Raw genomic sequence first — 20592 nt, forward strand, 5'->3', positions numbered from 1 at the left:
CAGAAGATGGTACTGGCAAAAAGGATTATTTAGGCCTGTTTCCAGAAAATCCTGAACTACTGAAAACGCTGAGCTCTCTCTATTGACTGATAAAAACTATATACATTTTTCTCTTTAAGAGACATCCTCTCAATAGATTTATATAAACTACTTGCAGCTTCTGCTGTTATAGAAACAACAAACCGAACTACCATCACCTTGTCACATCTTCTGAAGACTGACCTGTGTTTCAGCACTCTCTCAGCTGGTTTATTTAATCTATTTCTACATTCTGATTAAACCACACATTTAAGGAGGAACCAAACTGAAGTAAAAGAGCTCTGAGATGAAGAATTCTATGTTGTTCCTACTCCTCTCTAGCAACCCACTTAAGGCCACTGTTTTGATTGGTTTGGGCATTTTCTCTGTTTAAGAATGAGACTGGTATTTATTCCATAGAATCACAGAAAAATTTAGGCTTGAAGGGATCTCTGAAAGTCATCGAGTCCAACCCTCTGCTGAAAGCATAGTCAACTCTGAAGCTACACCAAGTTGCTCAGGGTCTTGTCCAGTTGGGTTCTGAACACCCCAGGGATGGAGTTTGCACAGCCTCCCTGGACAAACCGTGACCAGTATCTGACCATTTGCACGGTTTAAAAAAAAATATTAAAAAGTCCTTCTATTGACTTGAAGCACTGCTTGAAAAAAAGGGTCACTTTCATTCAAAAAACTAGTTTTTAGCTCCTTGCAAGTTTTGCGTATATCCACATAACATCATTCAGTGTCATCTAGTTACCTGAGTCCAACTTATCATTGGTGTAAACCACTGTTTAGGGCCCTTTCCACCAGCCTAAACCACATATGCCACCCTCATCCACCTGCATACTAGTTCATATACAAACATCATCTTCATCGTTGTTTGAAGAGAGGAACTCTCCCTGATTTGTGGACATCTTGTCTCTCCTCCAGGTTATTCTCTGTATGGAAAAGAGTGAAGAGTGGGCAAGTGAAAAGCTGGGAACACAGAATTCCTAGATAAAAGTTGTTCTAGAAATTACAGTGTGTGACCAGTTGAGCCGTTTAGCTAAATGAGGCCAAGAGGGAAACCCACCTTCCAGGACTGTGCTGGACAGGGCTGCCAAACACAGTGTATACTACGAATTTCTTACAGTCTGCGGTCCCAAGCATGTCAAAGGTTGATTTGTGACCAGCATACACATGGCAGTACCTGAGAAAGCAAGTTAATTAGCCCCAACAAGGCTAGCTAGCTCAGGTAAAGAGCAGTGCACCACAGAATGCACCTTTGCCAGACTGAACATGGTTAGAAATTTCCCATGTGAGAGTCAAGCTGCAGAAGATTTTTAGCACCGATTATGAAAGTGGCAAATAAATAATGTACTGCCAGATTATATTCAGAAAGTCTTACAGCTGTTTCACCAAGAAGTTGAAGTTTTACTGAGAACATGAGTGTTCGTGTTCTAGGGCAAGCGCTGGAAATCGAGACCATTTTTCTTTTGGTTTTTCACAGCCCACAGACGCCGCTCCCCCCTCTCCCAGCTAAGAAGCCAGGACATGGAGGGGCAGCCAGCTCCACCGCCCCCTCACCTGGAAGCAGCCCCCTCTGCAAAGATGGCGTCTCTCCGAGCGGGGACGTCTGTCGTTTTGTCGTATTTGAATTAACAGTCAAATTTGAAATATGTGACATAAAAGGGGCGATGTTTGAGCTTCAGAATGCTAGGTTTTTAAGCCTAACTTGCCCACTTTTAATATTGATTTCAATTACCTAACTAGAAGCGGTTGGAGCAAAGATACCCCGGCGGTTTGGGCGGTGCCGACCCCGACGCCCGCCGTCAGGTGCCGGGCGCTGCCCTCCTCTCCCGCTCCCCGACCGGCTGGGCCCCGGCTCCCGGGGGGCCGCGTCCTCCCTTTCCCTCGCAGGAGATCGATCACAATCAATGCTTACAAAACACCTTCTATTAATTAAACTGCTGTTATTACGAGAACCCAGCCGTTGGAACAAAGCACAGCTCCCCCCTCGCGACACGCCAACGGGCGCTCCCTGACGTCAGAGCCGCGTGCCGGCGGCCCCGCCCGCTGCCGCCTGACCCGGGAGGCGGCGGCGCAGGCGGGACGGGACGGGACGGGGTTCGGCGAGCGGGGCCTGGCTTGGTGAGCGCGGCCGTAGGGTCGGGCCCTCCCGGGGCCTCCTTCTGGTGAGGCGCGGGGCGGCGTCCCGAGGCGAAGGAGGCGCTCCGGTCAGCGCGGGGAGGCGGGAGACGGGCCTGGGCAGGGCCTGGTGGTGACAGCGCCCCGGCGGCTGTCGCCCTGAGAGAAGCCCGAGGCCGGCCCGCAGGTGTGGAGCCCCGCGTCCCCGCCGTGCGGTCAGGCTGGCGCGGAAGGAGCAGAGAATCCTTGGGCTGGAGGGCGAGCGGCCGTCAGGGCTGGTGGGGGGCGAAGGCTCCGCTCGGCGCCGCCAGCTCCGGTGCTCGGGAGAGGTGGGGGAGCAGCGGGGAGGGGCGGGGTGTGACTCGACCACAGTGAAGTAGCGTAGTAATTAATTTCTGAGTGTCTCCTTATGCAACCGAGAGGCTATTTGTCAAAATACTTTGGAAAGCTGCTCCTTGTATTCTGTCTTTTTTAGAAGATTTCATGTCAGACAGTTTGGGCTCAAATTGTTTGTATATGGAGCAATCTGTTGGCAGTGATCAGAAACTGGCGAGCACCCGGCTAATGAAAAAGTATTAAATAGCTATCTTGCGTAACCTGCAATTCTCCATGATGATGTTAGACTGTTTGTCCACAGAATGGTAGGTAGTGAAGATGTCTTTGTACTTGAATATTGTGAAAAATACGAGTGCTGGACAGCTGCATGATGAAGGGAATTATCTGCCCTACTGTTTTTTTTTTTGTTGTTGTTGTTTTCTTTTTAAGAGAAGTGCCAAGTAGGCATTAAAGCCTAAAAGCTCTGCGTTGAGAGCATGTGATGGAAATACAGACCAAGGAGTCAGGAAGAAGGTCCGTTTATTTGGATAAAAAAGGCTGAGACAGCAGTAGTATTGAGAGAAGGAAAATTAGACATGCTGGCTGGGTGAATGTAGGTGCTGGGATACCAGCCTGAGAAGATGGTGTAGGCTGAAATGTCAGAAGGTGGGAGTTTACTGAAATATTCAGTAATTTTAAGAGAGTAAGAATTACCATCATAGATCAGATCACTTACTTTCTCTGTTGTCTAGTCTGTGGTGTTATCTAGCTTTAGGTGCTTAAAAATTCGCAGTAGGCCACCACTTAATGAAAAATTTAAAGGCTACTTTAAACAAATTAATTTAAATAAACTAAAAGCAAAAAAACCCTGTCAATTTATCAGCTAATATCTGGCTTGTGTTAGTTTAAATCCTTTGTAACATTCATTTTAATTCAGTGTGTTCTCTAAATTCTTGAAAGTTACTAATACTTTCTTGATTGCTCTTTCCCTGCAGAAATAAGGCTTAAACAATTCTGTCTGCATAGTAGTTCTCCTTCACCCTCTTCATCTTTGAAATCAGTGGCTGATAGAAAAACAGTTGACATACAGGAAGAGCTCTTGGATTAAAGGGTTTGTTTTCAGTTTTGCTTTGTCCTCCCCTACACCTCCCAAGTTTCAAAAAGAGTGAGTTGGAAAGAGTGTCCTACCTCTGTCAGTCAGGATATTTAATCCTCTTAATAAGCTTTAGGCTTCATGTTTGCCTTCTGGCAGTGAGATCCACCATTTAGCTGTATTTTTTTTAATATACATTATTTTTTAACAGCGTGGGCTTTGCTGCTTCAGTGGAAGGATGGTTAACCAGATAGTTGAGATGTTAGGTTACAGTATCAAATTGAACTTGAGTTTCCCTGTTGCACTCTTACCTCCCTTGGTCGACTTCCTTAAAATCACAGAGTGTATCTGTACTGAGAAATTAAAAAGGGCGAAGGAATGAGTTCAAGCACTGGATTGATCTGAGATTATCTACAGTGCCCGTTAACCCTTTTCTTAGCTCTGTTTGGGACCAGGTTTCTCCAAGACAAGTTCCTCTGAATCTTATTTAGCACTAAGTAGTACAAATCTGGGCCAATCTGTACCAGCTGGTTTGTGGCTCTCTCGTATTTAGTAATATACGCTTTGTCATTCATTACAGCTTTAAAACAGAGGAAATAAGACTTTGTATTGTACATAAATGAATTACAGATAAATATTAAAGCATGGAGGGCACTTAAATACTGTATTAAGATCATATACTGAAAATAATAATGACTGAGGATCTTCTGTGCATATGATCAGATTGCTACTTAAATGTTCTGTTTCAGAGAATATTTCTTCTTGTGTTGTGAGGGAGCAATCCAGGTGGCCTGTTTACTTTACACCATTCATGATTTTGTACTGATTTTAATAAATGAATAAGATTGAAGTAAATTCAGCTCTTCGGGCTTACTTTTAGTTATCTTGTGTTAAACTTAAAATCTACTGTGAATTCCTTCTTCCATTTCCAGGTGTTTTGCTGCACAAATGCATAGTTTGGTGGTAACTATGCTGTGCATATACTGCAGGCTTGGGATGTTTCAAACAATCAGAGATGAGTTGTAACACTCCCACTCTTCTGAATTGCTGATACAGCTTTTGTATCTCTGCCGCGTGCGGCCATGCACTGGTGCTGTGTATACACTGATCATGCTGACGTCTCTGTTTACTTACAGACCTCTTCTAGTTAGTTAATAAAGACTGAGCTTCAGCAACAACAGTGATGTTGACAGTATGGCAAGTGTACAGTGAATAGTAGATTAATTCACTATTAAGTTGAAATGTAGCTATGACTAGGATTTTACTTTATGTCTCTTCTTGTTATATGCTAACAATCCCTAGCAAAAGAATTATTTAAAATCTGTAAAGTGTCTTTGCCTTAGCCTCCCCCAGCAAAAACAAATCAAAAACATGGGGCAAAGTAGACTACGGTACTGCAATTGTGTTCACACAAATGTTTACTTACAGCCTTAAGAAGAGACTTGTTACAGAATTGGCACTAAAAATGTCAAAACAGTAAATTTTGCTCACAAAGAAGTAAACTGTGATGCTTGCTTAAACTCTGCCTGCTTTTCTCAGTCTTCTAAACATTTTCTGTGTTTTGGAAATCTACAATAATTTTAAAATCAGAGTTCTTTACTGTTAAATTGTTTTTCATCTTTATACTCTTGTTAAAAGGAATAATGGATTTTTCATTGGTAAATACAAGTGTTGACATTAGATGATGTGGTTTGGGAGTCCCTAGGTTTTTTTGCTAGCAAGTAATTTGAATATGCATATCTTAAATGGTTAATGTCTGGATCATATCATAAAATATATGACATGGTTAAGTATAATCCTTCATGTAAGGATCCAGCTATATTCACAAATTTGTTAAGAATTCTTTCCAATTACTTCCATTATAATTGCAGGCTCTTCTGCTGGTCAGAAGCATGCTTATAACTTCTAAACTTGGTGTCCTTGGTGGTTATTAAATATACATTTATTCTTATGCCAGTGTTATTCTTCAGCTTAAATCAAAGATGCCTAGCCTATTGGCAGCAAGTGACTGCAATTAACCAGAAACATCTTCTCCAGCCCGAGATTGATTTTTCGGCTCTGTGATGGGGAATGAGCCGTATTCCTAGCTACGTGTCTGTCATTGGACTGAAAACACACATTTTGTCTTTTGCATGAAATTGGATTCTCTTGCATCATAAAAATACAGTTATGTTCCAGATTACATGGCACTTGCGTCATGTGACTGCTGATGCATCAGTCACATAAATGCTATCTGCATTTGGATCATAAAGGTTGTGGCAGTAGAGCACGGCATTCCATCTTTGCCTCTTTAAAATCTTTAAAATGATCTGCATCTCTTAAGTTTCTCTATTTTTGTTGGAGTAGAGGAAGGATATTTTACAGATTATGTGTATATATATATATATTTACTGATAGTTAGACTAAAACAAGAAGAAACATTAAATTAATTTAAATGTAGGTACTAGTTCAGGATTTTATTAAAAGTTTGGATTTCAGTACTTCTCTTCGTCTTTCCTGGTTTACCTTCTTCTTTTCATCCAGTATATTTAGAGACTAATCCAATCTCTTAGCCTTTGGTTTACTGGCTTGGTAAACCAAACTAACCTCTCTCTAGGGAAAGGAAAAGTAATTGATTCACTAGAAAAACTCAGTAACCTGCTGCACACCTCTTCCTGTTCTGGTGCAGCTTTCTTCAGTGTGGCTCAGTGTTGTGTGAGGTCTCACTAATGCTGTGTACAGTGGCATTAATGCTTCTGTATGTGTAATGGAAGTATTTTTATTTTTGCACTTTGGATTTTACTTGCCCCCATGTTTTCTGTAGCTTGCTGTCATTGTGATTGACAGATGTCTCTAGATTTTTCTCCTTTCTTCTATCCAGCTTACAGCAAAGCATCATTGTTTTTCTTGAAAATGCATGCTCTTTCATTTTTATATAGTATTCCATTTTTGTTGTCCATGATCATGTTCTCTTCTAGTATAATAACCTGATTTTGCTGAATTGACAGTGCCTCTGAACATTGCCAGCAAAAAAAAAATCACTGGAATTTCTTACATTGTGTGTTGTAAACGTTATCTTAGTCCAAGAATGATTTGTATTTGCTGCATTTGGCCAAGACTGAAGACCCGCATTCAGTTAAAACTGTGACTTCACACATTTTAGAGTTCAAATAAACCTGCTGGATTCTTTTTTGCTCTTCACCTGTTGACATACACATGAGGCAGTTTGAGGAATACATTCCAGAACAGACATAGAACCTGCAACCTTTTCTACATATTGGTACTTTGAGTTTTTGTCACTGGGGGAGCAAGGAAGGGAAGACACCAGTTGTCTTTCTCACTTTATAAACACTATAAAGGAAATATAAAATTCCTTGTTTGCATTTTGTAAAGTACAGCTTTAACTGTTCAAAATATTTCTTCCTACTTCTGTGTTGATGTTAGTTGAAGTTTTATCAAGATTTGTTTAAATCTGCTGAGTGCTTTTCCTTAAATTATTTAAATAAAAATGTACTGTTTTTAAGTACAGTCTTTATTTAAATAGGCAAAATTAACAGATTTTTAATACCTTAAATATTTTTTAAATATTATCAAAAATAAAGTTAGATTTTTTAAGTTTTTTTTTTTTTTTTACTTTTCTGTTTGCTACTGATTTTAATACTTTTTAAGATGGAAAGTTTAATATCAGGCGTGTCCATATTCTTCTGATGTTTAACTTTTAAGAAATACATGTATATGATGTAACCACATGTGACGGTTATGAATGCCTTACTGTCTTGAAATCACATATTCTAAATCTGAAGGTTGTTAGGAGATAACCATAACATATCAGAGACACTGTACCAAGCATCTAAATAGCTTTCTGCTAATACATGCAGTATGGTCATCATTAGAAACTAATTACAAGGCATTTTATTCTAAGATAAACATTGTTTGGCTTAATCTATGAATACTCTTATTAATTTTTATTCCAATTTGCAGTAATGGAACAACTGCAGGACCCAGTTATGGAAGAAGATGCAAGTATTAAAGCCATTCATGAAGAGTACAGGAAAGCCTTTATTTTCATCAATAAAGGACTGAATACAGATGAACTGGGTCAAAAGGAAGAGGCAAGAAGTTACTATAAGCAAGGGCTTGACCACTTGCTCCGAGGAGTTAGCATTCCATCACAGGGTCCTGCATGTGTAGGGTCCCAGTGGGAGTCTGCCAGACAAATGCAACAGAAGATGAGAGAGACCCTTCGAAATGTTCATGCTAGACTTGGCATTCTAGAACAAAACACTCCACCTGTACAAGCAAGTCCTGCTGCGATGGATGTCCCTGCTGAGGTGCCCAAGTTGTACCCATCCATTCCTTCCAAAGAAAAACCAGAAAGACCCCCTGCTCCTAATTCTCTGTTTGCGCCAAGTCATCTGCCCACAGCAGATGCAAGTGCTGCAACTGTGAGCCAGGGGCAGGTTCCAGCTATGAGTTCATCATCTGCAAAACCTCTTTTTCTGCCAAATGAAGCACCTCCTGCCTATACTCCTCAAGCTACCAATGGCCATTTTACTGTGTCTTATGGCACAGACTCTGGGGAGTTTTCTTCTGTAGGTGAGGACTACTACAGTAAGTGTACACAGCCACCTCCCCTTGAAAACCTGGGAGTGGATGCAGACGAGCTGATCTTGATTCCCCAAGGAGTACAGATATTCTTTGTGACTCCTGATGGGCAGGTTAGTGCTCCTTCATATCCTGGATACCTACGCATTGTGAAGTTCTTGGATACAGATAGTGAGATGGCCCAGAATCGTCCACCTGCATTTCTTCAGGTAACAGGAAAAAAATTTTCTCCTTTAATTAAATTTCAGGACCTGTCATAAAATTTTAAAAAGCATTTTTCTTAAGTTCTTGTTCTTCTGAGCTGAAATCTCTGTGTGGTAATAAGAAGGCTGTTATAGCTGTTAGAAAAATTATTTTCTGCAAATGCACACTTCTATGACTTCTTTTTCTGCAAAAACCACCTCTGTGTCTTCCCAAGGTTGTTGAGTGCTGTCTCTTCTGGTGACTTCCAGTTTTAAAGGAGTTGACTTAACATGTATTTTCATTTCATAAAATTAACTTCCCTTTCCTTACGTAGAGAAACATGTTGATTTACCTGTTGTAACATGTCAGTGTAAAATAGGCTTGGCGCTACCCACTTCAGTCTCAACTAGTGATAAGGTACTGCAGTTAGGACAACTGGTAATTTGGAATTTGTGGGCTCATGTTCATCCAGACTCTGAACTAAAAATAAAAAATATGCGGTATTTGGATTTTTTCAGTCCATGCTTGCTTCATGTGGGCATATTCTGTAACGTGATAATTATTATTTTCTCTATATTAAACTGTCAGAACTAATCAAGAATTATATTTCCACAGTCCATGTGGGTTTTTTCTAATTTTTTTTTTCAAGATAGCATAAGGCTCTTTTATTTTTCATATTAAACTTAATGGAAAATCAAGTTTGTGGTGCTTATTGGTACATTCTGCTGGCCTTTCTTTTTAAAAGATCTTTTAATTTCTTCATGTACTTGTCTTTTCTAGGTTTGTGACTGGTTGTATCCTCTAATGTGCAACCAGTCTCCTGTTCTGTGCTGCAATACTGGAGTCTACATGTTCCCTGACACGATGTCTCAGATACCAGGCTCCTACGTGGGAGTAGTGTTGTCTTCAGAACTTCCAGCAGCTGACAGAGAGTTGTTTGAGGATCTTTTAAAACAGATGTCTGACCTTCGAATCCAGGTAAATAAAGAAAGGCGGAAACGATCAATAGATTCTCCCATTTACATTTAGTTGTGTAAAACTGCAAAGTTCTGTGTCTTGCTTGGTAAGCTAACGTATGAGAAATAGATAAAGTAGCCAAGATTAAGCAACCTAGTAATGAAATGGTAGGTGAGATGGGAGGACAGAAATTTTAACATACTAAATTGTAAGCACAGAAAGGAACTAGAGACCATTTTGTATATTTTATTTATTTTTCCAAACGAGAACATAGCACCAAAATGAAATTTTGTGTCCAGGAGAAAGCGTGTTTTTTCCTGTGTGTGTGTGCACACATACACACTGTCTACGTAGTTTTGATGATACCATTCCTCCAATATTGTGCTCCTTCTCTCTAAACTAGAGAGACATGGGTTTGATGGATGGACCACTTGGTGGATAAGGAGTTGGCTTGATGGCCGCACTCAGAGAGTGGTGGTTAACGGCTCGATGTCCATGTGGAGACCGGTCATGAGTGGCGTCCCTCAGGGGACCGTGTTGGGCCTGGCCCTGTTCAACATCTTTGTCGGCGGCATGGACAGTGGGATAGAGTGCACCCTCAGCAAGTTCGCCAATGACACCAAGTTGTGTGGTGCCATCAACACATTGGAAGGGAGGGATGCCATCCAGAGGGACCATGACAGGCTGGAGAGGTGGGCCCGTGCCAACCTCATGAAGTTCAACCACGCCAAGTGCAAGGTCCTGCACCTGGGTCATGGCAATCCCAGGTACAAATACAGGCTGGGCGGAGAATGGATTGAGAGCAGCCCTGAGGAGAAGAACTTGGGAGTGCTGGTGGACAAGAAGCTCACCATGAGCAGGCAATGCGCCCTTGCGGCCCAGAAGGCCAGCCGCATCCTGGGCTGCATCAAGAGAAGCGTGGCGAGCAGGTCGAGGGAGGTGATTCTCCCTCCCTACTCTGCTCTCGTGAGACCACACCTGGAGTACTGTGTCCAGTTCTGGACCCCTAAGCACAAGAAGGACATGGACCAGTTGGAGAGGGTCCAGAGGAGGGCCACAAAGATAATAAAAGGGCTGGAGCACCTCTCGTGTGAGGACAGGCTGAGAGAGTTGGGGTTGTTCAGCCTGGAGAAGAGAAGGCTCCGGGGAGACCTGATAGCGGCCTTCCAGTACCTCAAGGGGGCCTACAGGAAAGATGGGGAGAGGCTGTTTAGTAGGGCCTGTTGCGATAGGACAAGGAGTAATGGTTTTAGAATAGTGGGGGGTAGATTTAGATTGGAAATTAGGAAAAAATTTTTTACAATGCGAGTTATAGAACACTGGACCAGGTTGCCCAGAGAGGTGGTGGAGGCCCCATCCCTGGAAACATTCAAGGCCAGACTGGATGAGGTTCTGAGCAACCTGATCTAGTTGGGGATGTCCCTGCTCCTTGCAGGGGGGTTGGACTAGATGACCTTTGAAGGTCCCTTCCAACCCTAGCCATTCTATGATTCTATGATTCTATGATTGAAATGTGTTTACAGTTCAAAAATGTTAAGCTGCTTCAGAGAAGACTTGTGAAAACAGTGTGTACATCAAAAGTACGCCTTCAAATGCGATCTCAAAATAGATAAATCTAGTGCCTTATTGCAGTAAGATATTAACAGATAGAGAAAATAGAAAAAAACAATAGTCTAAAAAAGGTGCAGTGAGATACAGTGACTGGAACCAAGGTGAAAAATGTTACTGTAAGAGCACTGGACTACCATTTTGGGAAGAATGGTCATCAACAACTACTTAAAAGCTCATAGCAAAATTTTATCTTTTCATGAAAGATAGGATCTTGTTGAATCACCAAGATTTGAATGCAGTGATGATGAAGGACCAGTTTGCAGCATGCCATGTGGGCACAGTTCTGTTATGTTATAAATCCTGTTGAGTTCAGCAGGGAATTTCACTAGCACAGGAGGCCACTAATTTTCACTTAAAAAGGAAAAGTACTGTGACAGAAATATGTCATGTTTCAATGCAGGAGTTACTGGATAAAATTGTTATCTCCTGCATAGAGGTAGTTCAAATTAGATATCACATTAGTTTCTTATTGTCCTAAAATGCCATGTTTTTGTTAATGTTCCCTGATACGATGTCACAGGTGCCAGGATCCCATGAGAGAGTAGGGTTATCTTCAGAGCTCCCAGCAAGTAAGAGAGCGCATTTTGAAGATAAATTTAAACAGATGTCTGGCCACAAAGTCCAGGTAAATTCCAGGACAATGATTCCAAAATTTTATAGTTTAAAAAAAAAAATTGTCACTGAAATACATGTTAGAACTGCTGCTATTCCAGACTTGATTGAAAGCAGCAATGTATGCTGTGCCCTGTGGGTTTTTTTATTTGTTTTGTCTTTGTTTATTAAGAGCCGGTACAATTACTGCAGGCTACCACATTTTACAAATCAGTAGCAGATTTCTGGAGTCTTAAAAATTTTATGATAGAGTGAAGATATTTGAAAGCCTGATCCGATGGCATTTAATGTATCTGTTTTATATATTACTTGTGAGGATGTAGTTAACAAGTATATTTAATGTAATTATAGTACAGAGTCACCTGTCTTATTAAAGAACTCATTTCTGCTCCTTAGCAAAGTCCTTAGAAGTCTTGTTGAATGTTTTTCTCCATAGTGACCCAAACTGTGGTGTAACTAAATTATCTCTGGAGCATACTTTGCATTTTTTTATTGGTTTGTTTTGTTGGTTTTTTTCAGTTATAGCTGTGTATTAAGGTCATTTCTCTCCTAAAGTGTTTTGGTCATGTGCTAAAGACATTTCTTAAACATGAGATTTCATGCTGCTGTCAAACAGTAATTGATGATACAGTGATACAAGTCAGTGATACATTATTTACCTAGCAACTTTCCAAGACTTAATCTGCTCTTTTCTGTAAATGTTGGCTTTGTTTTGTTTTACTGCAACAGCCACCTTTGTGCAATACCCTATTTTTTTCCAGTATTTCAGAGTAATATAAGAATTCCATGCAATATCAAATATTATTCTATATTGTGTATTCTATTCTGCTCATAGGTTTCATCTATGAATGCTTTCATAGTCTAAACAAGTTTTCCTTACTGTCCCTTATTAACTAGCAGTGTTTTCAATAATTGAAATGTTTACTTTTTTACTTTTACATTGGAAAAGTCTTGAAGATAGAATCCTCACCAAAGCCTAAATCTATTACTATTTTTTTCTTTATCTAATTAAGGTTTAATCGTACATTGTCTGTGAACTGTGTAAAGTGCTGTTACACTTTTTAGAAACACTAACCAGACTGTGGTGGTGGTTGCTATCTTTGAATGATTAATGTGTACTCCAGAATCTCTGGTGTTTGACATGAAATCGCACTGAACCTATCCACCCAACTTAAATGGGGAGCAGTATCATGCACAGCTTGATGTGCCCCTTGGCTGTGCCAGTCTGCAAAAGCATTGACAGCACGTAGAATGAATAATCTCCTTTATTTTTGAATTTGGGAGGGAGGGATGTGGAGCAAAACAAGCAGAACAGCTGCATTCTTTTAGTGCAGCTGGACTGCAGTCCCCATACTGAATAACAACAGAGTTGACTTCCCTCTGAAAGAATAAAAATGATAGATGGACAAGTTTCTTATCCTTTTTGCTAATTAACTTGTACTGTAAGTTTTCCCTACTTAGTTACTTGACCATATGGCCGTGATGGCATGCAAATGTTTTCATTCTAACTGGATTAAGAAAGTGTACAGAAAATGCTGAGCTGTCTGATAAGCTTTTTTTGAATGCATAGCATTTCTGTGCAAAAGTAATTGAATCACAAATTTCCATTGCATTTCCATGCACTTACCCAAGGAATACACAGCATTAACGTTTTCTGATAATGGATCTGTATGATCTAAAACATCTAAAATAGAAATCCTGATAATATGTTGCAAAGCAGATTCTTAGATGTTTACTTTCACTTGTTAGCCTTCAGAAGCCTCAAGTGATGCAGTTAACTTGCCTCAGACTGTACGTATCCAACCACAACCCGAAGGAGCAGAAAATCAGAAAGAGTTGCCAGAATGGAGTGAGAAAGTTGCCCATGGAATCCTGTCAGGTATTGCTGTAATAAGAGGATTGTGTTGAATGTAACCCTCTGAGTAATATTTAAGCAGTATTTTAACCTAAATGCATGTGTGCTGGTAGAAGCTGAGTGGTCAGAAGTAGTTGTTCACTGGTTCCAGTTGTAATCATCTAAAGGATACTTTGGTGGGCTCTATAAAAACAGTGCAGAATTTTACATCCATTGCCAGCAGTCTTGTTCATTGCAAATGAGTTTGGCTTCTCACCTGACTATATGTTAGCATTTCACCCTTTGTGACTCAAACCAGTGTGACAGAACAACTTTACTCCTGTATGAACAGATATATTAAAGCAGGCATCTATTGTGATTTCTGCAGATAAACATTTTTTTTTCCTCTGAGAACCTTACGAATATACTAATGACCACCAGCTGATTGTAATAAATATGAATCTGCTAGGAGGGCTAGATGGTGGGGTTGTACATTTTGAGAATGTTAATACCATTGAGATCTGCAGTTCTATCACTTCTGACCCAGCTGGGGCTTGGATATCTATTAAAAAACTGAGTATCTGTATTAAGCTGACATTTGGATGAGGGCTGGCTGTATTAAACTTAAAGTGAATTGAAAAAACGTGGGTGGTGTATGAGCAGAAATCATTACAGGAATTCATGCTGGTCCATTCAAGGAAGAGTATAATTGTAGACTGTGTAATCAGTAATGTTTCTAAAGTCAGTGTTGCAGAGGCAGAGGAGGGAAAGCTGTAGGAATCATAGTCTGCAAAATCATACATTTTAAGAACAATTTTTGCCTTGAAGGTGCATCTTGGGTAAGCTGGGGCCTAATAAAAGGAGCAGAATATACTGGTAAAGCTATCCACAAAGGAGCTTCTAAACTGCGAGAACACATTCAACCAGAAGAAAAACCTCTGGAAGTCAACCCAACTGTAGCAAAGGGGCTTCATGTAGCAAAACAGGCTACTGGAGGAGCTGTCAAAGTCAGCCAATTCTTAGGTAAAAATTTCCATCTCATAGTATGTTATCTTTTTGCCTTAAATGATAAATATTCTGTAAAATAAGAGCTGGTTTCTCTAGCCAGTGAACTAGAGGAGTAATTGACCTGATGAAATCCAGAGATCAGTAGTTTGTGTTTAGTTATCTCCTGTGAGAGACATGCTTTAGGACTAATATTTATTATATGGCCTTGACGTATCATTTTCTTTCCTAAAAGAATAGTTTGTACAGTCTTAAGTTTGACATGTTTTTCTACATTTCAGACAGTTAATTCAAAATGGTATCTCTCTTTCTTCTTGGTAACCATGTATTTTAAAAGCTATAATGTCACTGGTTACTAATGTATATATTGGTACCACTAGAGAATGCACGTGTGCATGCTTTTGAATACACACACCTGAAAAAAGTCTATTGGACTATGTATAAACTTCCGGATGGAAATGGCTTGGTGTTTAGAGATGCTTGGTAACCTTGGCAGCTCTCAGTACCTTCATTCTGTCATTTACTTGCATTAATGTTTATATTTAGTGTCTAGTGACTCATCCAAGTTTAAAAGCAAATCTTGCTGCATGGTATAAAACTACTTTGAAGAGCTGGAATGATTGTATGAAGGACTTCTCCAGAAGACAGGTCAGGAAAGGTCAGCTTGTTCTCTATCTGCAAGTTGGGCATAACAAAGCAATGGAAACAGTTTCTTGGAATTAAGAGTGTATGATGTATATGTATGTCTTCTAAAGTGCTTTTTAGCCATAAGACCAACCTTACTTGTTTCTTAGGAATTGGAGCTGTGCAGAATCTGAAAAATAAGGTTTCTTCTCTATCAGTTGGGTGCTTAAGTGTGGATTAAAGTCTGTCTTTCAGATAAGCGTGTTTAAATAGAAGCAGCACTTCAGACTTCAGTGAAGATGACTTTTAATTAGATGTAATGACTTTTAAAGAAAAATGTTCTATGTTCTTACTAAATAATGTACATAATATTGTTTTATGGTAGTTGAGGGAGTGTGTTCTATAGCAAACTGTGTGGGAAAGGAGCTGGCTCCGCATGTGAAGAAGCATGGCAGCAAATTAGTTCCAGAATCCCTTAAGAAAGATAAAGATGGCAAATCCACTTTTGATGGTGCTCTGGTGGTAGCAGCAAGTGGAGTTCAAGGTAATAACAATTCCTGATGCTTTTTTAATTGCATACTTTTCAACGCTATGAACTCAAAAAAGCTGTTCATTTTTACAGGGTTTTCAACAGTGTGGCAAGGTTTAGAAAGTGCAGCTAAGTGCATTGCTAAAAGTGTTTCAACTGAGACTGTAAAAACTGTCAAATACAAGTAAGTTATGTTTTTATTGGTTTCATCTTCTACAACATATTGCCATTATGTTTGAATACTGGCAGAAAAAAGCTTATGAAAGTGCAGGGAAGCTAAATGAAATATGTGCTTTGCTTTAATTATCCAGCATATGATATGCTGCTAAGTGCACAGTAATGAGCATCTCCTGTAAGTAAAAATATGAAATGACTAAATGATTGTGGTGAGTATTTTTCTAGCTCTCTTCTAGAAGTGTTAGTTTCAGGTTATGTTACAAATAATGCTCAGATTTATATCTTTGCTCTGCAGTATAATGTCATTATGAAAAAAGTTACTGGTTTAAACCAGTAACCCTGTAAACTTAGCTGAATTTAAGAAAAAAAATGGAAGAACTTCATGTATCATCAGGTCTGACTAAAGCAAGGAGGTACAAAAAAGAAAATTGTGTAAGGAAATCTAAGGCATAAATAGCAATAATAGCAATAATAGGAGAGCCTCAACTTTCAAAAGACAGATGTTACTAGAAAAAGATAATGAGGGAAAAGCATAGTAACATTTGGGATTAAGATAAAGTTACTAAGATGATGGAAAGAACAAAGTTGAGTGCATGTACTGGAAGATGCTGTGGGGAATAAAAGAATATATTGAAATAACTGCAAAATGTATGAAATGCATCCCTGAGAAAAGTGCACATGTATAATAGAAACTGAAGAGTAAGCAAACATATGTGGATTAACTGAAGTCAGTGATAAGTGTCACAAAAGAGATGTTGAAAAGAATTTCTGAAAGTGCATACAGGCAACTAACAGAAGGTAACAGGTAAATATACGCGTGGAGTCCTAAGTGGATTGGCATTCAGGGTTGTGTTGTGATGTTTTTCAAACAGAAGGCTCAATAGTGAAGTTCTAGTCACTGGTGCTTTATTGCTAATGTTTGGTTTCAGTAGGAATGTCGGGAGGTATTGTACTCATTTCACATAAATTCATATTGATGTTTTTGTTTTAGATATAAAATTAGAAAATACGGAGATCAGCAGACAACAGCCACTAAGAGTGAAAAACAATAAGTAATTAAATGTTGCAGTTAATTACAGAACAATTGAAAATATTTGATACTTGATTTTTAGAACCTCTATATAAATATATTTAAAGTCTACACAGTATCTGTTTTGGAAGCTGGTTTTTGGTTTGGTGACAAAGATTTCTGCAACTCAAAATACTTCAGTGAATGAGCTAAATTCCACTTCATGGAAACAAAGCTAAAAGGTCATCATCACAGTGTCTCTAAATAAAAAAAAACTCAGCTAAAGCTTAACTGCAGTACCTTTGTGGGTGGAATTATAAAGAGATGCTCATCGTACTTGAATGTTGATCAGAACTGGGGGGAAACATAGCTTCAGAAGTAATATTTCTGCCAAAGAAATATTACTACTGCTGCTACCTTGGTGGGTTTTTTACAATGATATAAATAAATACAGTAGATACATCTGCCAAACTTTTTTCTTAAAAATATTCAAAAACCAAGTAGTTACAAATTACACAATTGAGACAAGCAAACTGAAAAATCAATTATCAAATATTAAGAAATTGTTAGTCTAACCATATTCTATAAACTGCAGTCTTGCTTTAAATGAGGTTACTTATTTTACTGATGTCATATAAAACTGGGCTATGATATTTCTGAGATGAAAATAACTGAACAGATTGACAAATACTACACTTTTGCTGTGAGATTAATTCTGTGTTCTGCAAATCAGATGTTACTGATTCAAGGCTGTTGCTCTGTCTGAGAATTCAAAACAAACCCCCAAAAGCATTAATTCCTGTAATTCGGTTTCATTCTTTATTCCAGCCATTATGCCGTGGCTGCTGTACTCATAATACAATAAAATTTTGGATTATTTTAATATTCTTTGCTTCTCTCTAGCCCTATTTTGAGGTCCTCAAAGAATCTCTGGTCATAAGAAGCACAGCTATAAAGTAACTTTGCTAATTTCTGGGATTCTGATGCTGCCAGAAATACTTCCCTTTGGCCTGGTTTTTCTGAGTACAGTGCTCTCTGGGGAAATGCCTGGCTGCCCAGAAGAGTTGAAGTCACTGCTCTCACTAAACTCTCGGCCTCTTTCAGTATGCTCTCACTACTGGTGTAGGTGTGTACCTTTCTTTACCCTTGAGTAATGAGACTGCTGACTTGCCCCCTAAAGCGTAAAGAAGCTGGACCTACAGCCCAGTGGATAAACCAGAGGTTTTATCCCTTGGTAATTTTCAACAAATCCTCAAGATAGCTTTGAGCCTTTTGGAGTTTAGGGTAACTTTTCCTTCCCCCCACCCCTCACCTCTTCCCCTTTGCCACTGTATTGGTTTCAGGCTACCTCAGATAAGTTTTCACTGCACAATGGATTTTTTTCTTGTAGGGATCTTGCTAGCTCCAACATCTGAGCATAACTGTCAGCAATTCTTTGTACCCAGGAGACCTGTTAGACTGTCTGGGTTAATTTCTTGAGAACAGTGGTGCACTATCTCAGTGAGTCTACTTTTGGGACTTTGAACTAACATGCCAGCGTGTTTCTGTTACATCAGACATAGTATCATATTATGCCATGTAGACACAGGCCAAGCTGATACAGGACAAGTACTAACCAAGCACTATTCTGGCAGTGGTGGTACCAACTGAGAAAAAATACACCTGAGGTGATTCCGGTCCCTTTTTCTCAAACACATGAGAAGGGAGGACACTTTGCCCTCCTTCATGCTGCCACCCATGGTACAGACTGAGAAGGGTTTAGCAGCTGCAAGGATCTAGCAGTGAGGACTTACATGGGGGAGCAGAGGGTACTAGGAGTTTTACCTAAGAACTTAGATGAAAAAATACTGAGGGGTTATTGCACACAACTCTTTCCCCCCACCCGTACTTCTTATGGTTCCATAGATAAGGCTTCTACTCCTCCCTTTAAAACTAGAGGGGAAGGAAGGCAAAAGACTGGAAGGTTTTTTGAGGAAAAGAGGCAGAAGCATACTGATATCTTTAAAGAATAACCTGTCTGATAGAGGAGCAGCCCTTACTCAAATGGCTTGGTAATTTTTAATTTTATTCTTAAAATATTCAGGCTGTCTGCTTATTATTTGTTCTTGGTAATGCTTAAATTTTTGCTTTTAAAAGAATTCTAGTGAAGAGAACAATACACAGTATATATATCTACAAAACTGCTGTCTTTCTTAAGGTATGGAGATGATGCGGGCCATGCTACAGACAATGCTATGAATTCTGCAATCAATGTTGGTGTGACAGCATTTAACATTGACAACATTGGTATTAAAGCTGTTGTAAAGAGAACTGCAAAGGAAACCGGCCATGCTGTGTTAGATGAATATAAAGTATTGGATAATGAGAAGAAAGATAAAAAATGAAAGCAATGAAATATTTCTAAAAGCCTTATATTAGAGATTAAACTTCCTATTTAGAAGTAACTACATTGCTAATCTGCAATTATCACAAATCACACTGTACTTTTCAAGCAACTGTTACTTAATTTGACATGAAAATGTAAAAGCAGGGAGGGTATTTGTAGAAGGAAAAATTAAAGTTGTATTGTACAAGTGTTTTAAACAACTGGATCAGGGTTTTAGACAACTGGAAGGATATGAGTTTGCAGTTAATAAACTTGCCTCTGTAAGCACTTTTTCAAAATATAATATGGAATAATAGATTAGATGTAGAAACACTATTGTGAATATTTTTGTAATACTTTATATTTGTAAAGAATGTGGTGATACAGAACAAATGGAATTAATAATTCTGGAAAAAATAGGATTTTTTTTTTTTTAACTAAGAGTTAGTTTTATTAAACCAGCTTTGTCTTATTTAATATGGACTACTAAAATAAGCTTTGTGTTTCGTTGTTTTCTAGATAATTTCTTTTTTCAGCTACCAAACAGCTAATCTTATCCAAAGTTCATGTTAGAAGAAAAGAAAGGTGAACCTCAGGTAACTAGGTATTTATTCCTTTTAAAACTATTTTTTTTTCCCATCCAGCATATAAGTAAACCAAAGATATCAAACATTTATTCTAAAATAGAGTATTTAAAATTCTAGAAAAAAATTATTTTCCCATTGACACCATAAAGAATATACAAAGATTCTTTGAAATTGAGATCTTTTTATGTAAAGAGGACAAATATGTTTTTGCATAAATTAAAGTATTTTTCTGTAAAAACATTCTGTAGAGGACACTAGGAACTTCTATGCATTCTGTACTTTTCAGCCAATCTAGAAAGATTGAGAGTATATATCATGGCCTCCTAACGGAAGACATTATGTATTTGCTTCAACAAGTAGTTCTAACAGTCAGCATCTTTATTCCAGTAAATTCATAGTGACACAGGGTACATCTTTAAAAGATACAAAGATCAGCCCTTTAAATCAAGAGATGTGTGTGGAATAGAATAGACACTACTGTGTAGGTTTTTCATCCTGTTCCTACTGCAGTGTGAAATTAACTCCATATGTAGAAATCTTGAGATGCTTTTACACTGCTACTTATTTAACAGTTCATTTTTGAGTTTTAAGGCTGCTACACATTCTAATATGGGCTGGATCTGCAGCAAAGAGAATCTCATCAATTTACAGCTTATCTCTATTTTATGTAAATGAAGAAAATAACTATAAGTAGTTTTTAGCAAATGATATTTGCATCAGATTGAGAAGATACAGTAACAACTAATGTTAGACTGGTAATAGGTGCACATTTTGTGGTAGCTACTGTAGGTGTGTACTTTGGGTGAGAAATGTGAAACAAAGGATCTGACCACTTGAAGTGTAACTTTGATTTATGGAAATAAAGATGAAATTAAAATTGGTTTATCTGTGCTTGACATTTTTATTATGTACAGATCATTGAGTGGAAAGATTAGGACTTCTTCTGAAGTAATAAAAGAATA

At 38.8% G+C, this 20592-nt stretch overlaps 1 protein-coding gene across 9 annotated transcripts; it reads left to right on the top strand.

The window, feature by feature from the left end:
- Positions 1–2069: 2069 nt before the first annotated feature.
- On the top strand, positions 2070–20513 carry SPART (spartin). 9 transcript variants are annotated; one of them, XM_086771973.1, is made up of 11 exons: positions 2619–2786; positions 2911–3126; positions 7514–8346; positions 9101–9298; positions 11409–11513; positions 13250–13379; positions 14163–14357; positions 15349–15507; positions 15586–15676; positions 16661–16717; positions 18876–20513. In XM_086771973.1, the coding sequence occupies exons 2-11, from the start codon at positions 3117–3119 to the stop codon at positions 19060–19062; spliced, it is 1965 nt and encodes a 654-aa protein (XP_086628099.1). In that variant the 5' UTR covers positions 2619–2786; positions 2911–3116; the 3' UTR covers positions 19063–20513. The 9 variants fall into 9 exon arrangements, with proteins under 9 accessions (XP_086628092.1, XP_086628091.1, XP_086628093.1 ...); XM_086771970.1 differs by having other exon boundaries at positions 16661–16721; positions 18876–19014; XM_086771965.1 differs by lacking the exons at positions 2619–2786; positions 16661–16717 and adding an exon at positions 2109–2148.
- The last annotated feature ends 79 nt before the right edge of the window (positions 20514–20592 follow it).

Source organism: Chlamydotis macqueenii, chromosome 1 (genome assembly GCF_036417535.1).
Source record: "Chlamydotis macqueenii isolate bChlMac1 chromosome 1, bChlMac1.mat, whole genome shotgun sequence".
NCBI lineage: Eukaryota > Metazoa > Chordata > Aves > Otidiformes > Otididae > Chlamydotis > Chlamydotis macqueenii.

Excerpts from the sequence above, each read along its gene's own strand:
- SPART (XM_086771973.1), top strand. Across the intron at positions 14,358-15,348 it reads CAAAGTCAGCCAATTCTTAG|TTGAGGGAGTGTGTTCTATA; the intron begins GTAAAAATTTCC and ends GTTTTATGGTAG. Across the intron at positions 16,718-18,875 it reads GCCACTAAGAGTGAAAAACA|GTATGGAGATGATGCGGGCC; the intron begins ATAAGTAATTAA and ends GTCTTTCTTAAG.